This window comes from Oryzias latipes, chromosome 3, assembly GCF_002234675.1.
Source record: "Oryzias latipes chromosome 3, ASM223467v1".
Lineage (NCBI taxonomy): Eukaryota > Metazoa > Chordata > Actinopteri > Beloniformes > Adrianichthyidae > Oryzias > Oryzias latipes.
The window spans coordinates 26,819,625-26,826,699 of NC_019861.2; the positions used below are offsets into that span (position 1 = coordinate 26,819,625).

The 7,075-nt window shown below is 38.7% G+C and overlaps 1 protein-coding gene across 1 annotated transcript; it reads left to right on the plus strand.

Moving 5' to 3' along the window:
- The first annotated feature begins 51 nt into the window (after nucleotides 1–51).
- LOC101166704 (isocitrate dehydrogenase [NADP], mitochondrial) lies at nucleotides 52–3,732 on the plus strand. The gene is made up of 11 exons (XM_004067285.4): nucleotides 52–239; nucleotides 944–1,035; nucleotides 1,126–1,291; nucleotides 1,398–1,558; nucleotides 1,625–1,768; nucleotides 1,902–2,038; nucleotides 2,124–2,275; nucleotides 2,380–2,492; nucleotides 3,098–3,195; nucleotides 3,288–3,380; nucleotides 3,463–3,732. Exons 1-11 carry the CDS (start codon nucleotides 122–124, stop codon nucleotides 3,545–3,547), a joined length of 1,359 nt encoding a protein of 452 aa, XP_004067333.1. The 5' UTR covers nucleotides 52–121; the 3' UTR covers nucleotides 3,548–3,732.
- The last annotated feature ends 3,343 nt before the right edge of the window (nucleotides 3,733–7,075 follow it).

Below are 7,075 nucleotides of genomic sequence, written 5' to 3' on the forward strand. Positions count from 1 at the left end.
ATCAGAAAGGGGCCTGGCGTCACGTGGGCAGAAGTTCCGCCGTGCGCCACTGACATGCTTCATTCATAAAGAGATAGGGTTCACTTGTCCCTGCGTGACCGTGGGTTAGTCGTCTCCCAGCATGGCGGGAACCCTCAAAACCCTGACGGCCGCGTTCAGGAGCGCAGCAGCTGCCGGAGTGCCGCCCTCCGCCGCCGCGGTGTCTGCGGTCTGCCACCGCAGACACCAACGCAGGAACTGTGAGTGAACCGCACAAAACCCGCAAACGAGCGACTTTTGGTTATTATGGGACACTATGGCGCAGGAAGTAAATATTTGGCGACTCGCCATTGATGAATCACACTAACACTTAAAAAAAGTGTACAAACAAATTTAATACAATTTATCATGATAATCTTAAATGCTTGATAAATGTTAAATGTATAGCTTTTTGCTCTTTTAAGCCAAAATATCATAGATCTAAATCAATGCTTGAAATCATTAACTATGTGAGTTCACCTTGTGTTGTCTGGCGTAGAAAGGGCTTGTCAGGTAATAAAACATTATCAAAGTCTCATACAACCCCAAGGCCATGGCGCCCAGCAGCTCTGTTTCTTGCAATGACTATATACATGTATGTTTAACTTTTATGTGCACCCTTTGTTGTTACTGTCTCCATAAAAACGACGCCAGTGTGAGATGAAGTATAAATGTCCTTTGTGTCATCCAAATTGGTTGGCATGCTGGATTCAAATCTTTAGGTACATTCTTGCAGCTAAACTGAAATAATTCAGAGAACTGAAGTTATTACTGAGCTTTAATTAGTCTCTTGCTGATAAATATATATGACACTGCTATAAATGTTTATTATTAAGCAACGCCTTTAACCCTATTTCCGTCTGGTATCCTCCAAACCTTCATCATTTTGATGCTGTAAACCTGAAGTCCATCTGACTCTTTTCAGATGCAACAAAGCGGATCAAGGTGGACCAACCAGTGGTGGAGATGGATAGAGATGAGATGACTCGCATCATATGGGAGTTCATCAAAGACAAGGTAGACCAGACCAGGTGGTAATGCTTGAGTGGCTTTACCTGAATTCTCACCTATTAGAACGTTGTTGTGACACATCCTTACCTCACACAGCTTATCCTGCCCAATGTGGATGTAGAGCTGAAGTATTTTGACCTGGGCCTGCCCTATAGAGACCAAACAAACGACCAGGTCACTATTGACGCCGCTCTGGCTACTAAGAAATACAATGTAGCTGTAAAGTGTGCCACAATCACCCCTGATGAAGCCAGGGTTGAGGGTAAGTCAGGCTGTTGGTGAAAATGTTTCTTTGCATTTTTGAATCGTTCAATCAGTCTTTGTAAAGTCCTATCACCGCTCACATTATCCGTATCTTCTTTCTTCAGAGTATAAGCTGAAGAATATGTGGAAGAGTCCCAATGGAACCATCAGGAACATCTTGGGTGGCACAGTTTTCCGTGAGCCCATCCTGTGTAAGAACATTCCCCGGCTTGTTCCTGGTTGGACATTACCCATTACGATCGGCAGGCATGCTTTTGGAGATCAGGTATTTGTCAAAGTAGAAACATAGTTACATGAATACATCTGGATGAAAGCCTGTTTGATCTCACAGTACAGGGCAACAGATTTTGTGGTGGAAAAACCAGGAAAGTTCAAAATGGTGTTTTCGCCAGCTGATGGAAGCAAGCAGCAGGAGTGGGAGGTGTACAATTTCACTGCAGGGGGCTGTGGGATGGGCATGTACAACACTGATGAGGTAAAAATGTTTCTCTTTTTTATTTTTATTTACTTAAAACATTAGTTTGACCAAAATCAAACCATAATAGAAAGAGTTTTATTTCTGAGTTGGAGTTTTTCTTTGTTGAAAACTCTGGATCTTTGTTTTTCAGTCCATCAGTGGCTTTGCTCATAGCTGCTTTCAGTATGCGATCCAGAAGAGGTGGCCTCTCTACATGAGCACCAAGAACACCATCCTCAAGGCCTATGATGGCCGCTTCAAAGACATCTTCCAGGACATCTTTGAGAAGTAAGATGTAGTGTAGGACTGTCTTCCATACACTTAACATAGTTCTTTGGGGGTTCTGAGTGTTTGATCTTATAACCTGTTTTAGGAACTACAAGCCAGAGTTTGACAAACTGAAGATCTGGTATGAGCACCGGCTTATTGACGACATGGTGGCGCAGGTCCTCAAGTCTTCAGGCGGATTTGTTTGGGCATGCAAAAATTATGACGGAGATGTACAGTCAGACATTCTTGCTCAGGGTAAGTGTTGCTCAACGAGGCCCAAATGCCTACATACTGTGGTGGTACTTGCACTTTAATAGCTTATTATCTGTTTTGGTGGTGCATGGGTGTGCTGTAAACAGGCTTTGGCTCTCTGGGGCTTATGACGTCAGTGCTGGTGTGTCCTGATGGTAAGACGATTGAGGCAGAGGCTGCTCACGGCACCGTCACCAGGCACTTCCGGGAACACCAGAGAGTAAGAGTAACTATGGAGTTGTTTGCACCGTGGAGAAAAGTCCTTAGCTTATACTACCACAGTCCCTCGTTTATCGCGGGAGTTACTTTCTAAAAATGACAGCAAAGTAGCATTACAGATGTTTTAAAGCTGTAAAACCCCACACTACACACTTAATACACTTTTTTCAGACAGATTTGAACATTTTTACACTTTTTTCTCGTTTAAACTCTCAAAGTTCAAACTTTTGCAGAAAGAAAAGGTCCAGTATTATAGATTGAAAACAAAGATCTGATCGCGATAAAGGTTTTGTAGATTTGACAAGCGGAACACATTCTGTACAGGAGACAGTGACATGGCCCGGAGGAAATTGATTGACAATGCCTACAGCCAATCATGATGCAGAACAGATCGGCTGTATAAAAAGAAATAAATAAAATGCAGACTACAAAATTGCACTGAAAAAACAATTTTTTAAACAATTAAAAATGTTTTAATAAAGCCAAAACCAAACGTGCCAAAACGTAAAAAGAGATATGGCTAGGTATTTATTATGTATTCATCTTGGAGGCTGTTCGGGTTTTCCATTTTTAAATGATCAATATTTTCTTGGGCTGCGTCTGAAGGGTAAACCGACCAGCACCAACCCCATTGCCAGTATTTTTGCATGGACGAGGGGGCTGGAACACAGAGGGAAGCTGGATGGGAATCCTGATCTGATCAAGCAAGTGAACTTTTTGAGTATATTTATTAGCAATAATGATGATTAATTTTTTATCACAGTCATTCTTTCTGAACTGCATCATATTGGTTCAGGTTCTCCCAGACTTTGGAGAAGGTCTGCGTGGAAACTGTGGAAAATGGTGTGATGACCAAAGATCTAGCTGGCTGCATTCACGGTTTGGCAAAGTAAGTGATCATTTTTTGATTCTCAGTTTAAAATGTGTGATTTAACATTTTTCAAAGTGTAAGAAAATGTGTGATTTTGCAGCTGCAAGCTGAATGAACATTATGTCAACACGTTGGATTTCATGGATGCCATCAGGACTAATCTGGACAAAGCTCTGGCCAAATAAAGGAAAGACGAAAGCTGCACTTCATTGTAAAAGCCATTCTTTTACCTTATTCTTCTTTGCATTCATCTCTAATGGAGACATGTTTTTTGGGGGATTTTTGATCATTTTTATTTATGTTCTGCAGTTTACAGACATTTTTTAAGACTCAAATTAAGTGCCCAATAAAATGGTATTTCTGAAACTTCTGACTTCCCCTGCTCATTTGGGAGAAATCTTCTGCTGGAAACATTTATTACAGGAATTGTCAGGGGAAAACCGTCCAAAAAACAGACATAATGTTTGGATTATAAACGTGACAATAAAAAGAAGTATTCTTTACAACCTGATAATAGTGTTTCAGTTTACAGCTGGGTTTTCAGATCAGTGCTACTTCTTTGAAATCTGAACAGGGCAGAGCTTTTAGATATTCAGGGTGGGGTTACAATTAACTGAAAGCAGTTCAGCTAAATGGTATGGAAGCATTTGTGTCTCATAATTCAAAATAAAGGTCTATACCCAAAATACTTTTTCATTTTCACAATGAACCTGCATTCGTTGACTCAAAAATGAAATTAAAAATCAATCCGCCAACCTCCTTTTCAATTTTTTTCTTCAACACCGCTCATTCTGTCTCTCAATTAAGATGATACAGAAAATGGTAGTTGAAATTTAATTTTCAAAAAGTTCTCTAGTAAATGTGTATCAAAATTCAATCAGAAATATCTACTTTGACAATTAAAACGAATAACAGAAATTCCTTTTTCATTTTCACAATGTAACTGCATCAATTGACTGAAGAAATAAAATTAAAAATCAATCCTCCAAAATGCTTTTTCATTTTCTACTTCAACACCGCTCATTCTGTGACGGGATTAAAGCGATAATACAAAGAAGGGATAGCATCTTTGTTCTCACAGCCACCACGCAAAAACTGTCGCATGATTTATTTCCAGTCAGCAGTTCCAGGGGGAGGCGGGGCAATTCCAGTATTGACTTTCATTTTGAATTATGAGGCACAAATGCTGCCATAAAATGGTGAATCCAGAGCAATAACTCAAATAGAGTCAACATATACCTTAGTCATTCATTTAAAAATCATGTCCTGCAATAATTAGTGTTTATGCTAGAAAAGGGTCAAAAACTGACAGGACCTTCAGCTTTTTGTATTTTTATCTGTCCTCTTTCATTAAAACGCTCTTTCCTCACTTGTTTTGTTTCAAATAAAATTTTCCGATAAAGGAAAATAGTTTACCAGTACCAATGGTTCACTGAAAAACCTTGGAGTCAAATTAAATTGAAATGTTAGATCCCTTCTTGGAAACAGTTTTAGTTGCTTCTTGCATTTTCTACAACAAAAAAAAGTATTTCTGCCTCATCTCCATAAAGTTGTGTCATCTTCCATCAAGGATCATTCATCACCTTCTCAAAAACATAATCTGTTACAGCAGAAAATATAACAGGGCTAATAACACTGCCCTGTGGGATTCCATTATCTACTTACCGTATTAGTTATTATCATGCATTTGAAAGCCCACTCTCTACTTTCACATGCATGTGCTTATTAAACAAAAATCTGTAATTCCTACCTTTGTAGATTGTATGATGTATTTCAGATTTCTGCTTCAAGACATAACAGTTGTTTTTTTCTCTTTATCTACTTTAGTATTGAGATAATGCATTTTCCAGAAAATACGCAATCCTTTCTGTGATCTTTTCTAGCATTTTGTGTGCATGTAAGGTGAGAGCGATCTGACTGTAACCTTTTCCTGGTTTGATGATTAGAACAGTAATTGCCTTTGACATTTTAATTTAATTTGTTTCTGTAAGTGATTAAGCATTTTATAACATAGTGGAGATGTGAAACCAGATTTTGGTTCGGCCCATTTCAGAGTGAGAAAAGGGGGCATGTGGGCTCTCCATCAGTGGCTTTGGGATTGTCTTAATCTATTCTGCTTCTCCTTATTTCTGTATGATCATCAATAATCCATATACTATAAATTCTGATAAACATTTTTGTCATTTATTCTTGTTAAATCTGTGGTTATATCATCACCCCATTTCAATTCTGGATATTTCCTTTTTTTTTCAAATACCTTTTCATTTTTCAATCTTTCCCAAAACATCACTTACAAGGGTTGTCTGACCGATCTTTTCACAATATCTTCTCCACTTCTCTCCTTTTGCCCTTTTTTAACCTTCTTTATTTCAGCTTGAAATGTTTTATGTGACAATAAATTTGGAAAATTATGAGTTGTCCTTAATACTTGTAGACTTTTATTTCTGTCCTTAATTGCCTTCTTACACTTTTCTGACCACCAAGGTACATTTTTCTTTTTCATCTTTTGCTTTTGGGAATCATTAGTCTGAACTATCCTAAAGGTTTTTTCTACCTCATCCATATTCTGGCTGGTATCCATCCTTACATGCTTTTTTCAAATCAACGCCTCGTTTCTGTGTACTGACGATTGCAACAGGTTTCTTCTCTTTCTTTATTCTTCCTGTTGAAAAACTTCTCACCTACAAATCCAGATGTTTCTGCTGTCCTATGGCAGACTACCCAACAACATCTGCATTTGATACTTTACTCTGTAATCTGGGTTTTGTGTCTGGATATCCTTCTTTATCACCTGACTCCCTTTAGATGCAACACTATGATCTCCCTCAGATTTGCAACATTTAGGCTGCATCCTATTTCCAGATTATCTATAGTTTAAATCCTGTTAATTCTCAAATACCTACAGCATGTGTGAAATTTCTTCCCTGTATTTGAGCCATCCCCTGGGGGAGCGGTGAGCTGCAGACAGCGGTTGTTGGGAATTATTTAGTGCTTTAACCCCCAATCCAAACCCCATAATGCTGAGCGTCAAGCAGGGAGGCATTGGGTCCCATTTTCTTTGGTATGACCCAACCATGGATTTGAACCCACGACCATCCAGGATCAGGGAAGACACCCATACCACAAGAGCACTGTTGTTTATGTGATACTTTAAAGAAAGAAATTGGAAAAAAAAATCAAACTGAAATTTAAGATTTAAAAGGCTTTGGCGCATGTTTCTTTAATGAATAAAACAAATAGTCAGAGGGGGATCTGGCTGCACACAAGATGGTGCCCAGACATCATTAGCCGCAGAAAGCAGAAATTCCTCAAGTTTTCAGATTTGTAGCACACTATATTAAAACTTTTTAATGTAAATAAACAGTTTAGTGTGCAAGATGAGCTTAAAATGGTGCAAAAGATTCACGTTGATCGTGCAAGGAGTTATGGTATGTCAAGGTTTTGACAAAGACATCTGTGGTGTTAAAGGCTTAAAGATTAAAGCAGGAAAAAATGTAACTATTAGGGCAGACAGTTAAATTACTCTTTTCAGAAGAAAAAAAAAGTATTTTTCTACCAAAAGGGGGGAAAAAATGTGAACTTCTAGTTCTGGTCAAGGACTTCCGGTTCCAGCTGATGTCTGGGCGCCATCTTGCCTTTTTTAAAACCATCTTTGAACACTTGAAACCTCCTTGTCACTCTTCTCTTTGCAATTTTGAAATTAGTTTTTATTT

Bases quoted from the DNA above. Each gene is read 5' to 3' on its own strand.
- LOC101166704 (XM_004067285.4), top strand. From the start codon at position 122: ATGGCGGGAACCCTCAAAACCCTGACGGCCGCGTTCAGGAGCGCAGCA. The intron at 2,039-2,123 runs GTAAGATGTAGT...AACCTGTTTTAG, and splicing joins TTCCAGGACATCTTTGAGAA to GAACTACAAGCCAGAGTTTG. The intron at 2,276-2,379 runs GTAAGTGTTGCT...TGCTGTAAACAG, and splicing joins GTCAGACATTCTTGCTCAGG to GCTTTGGCTCTCTGGGGCTT.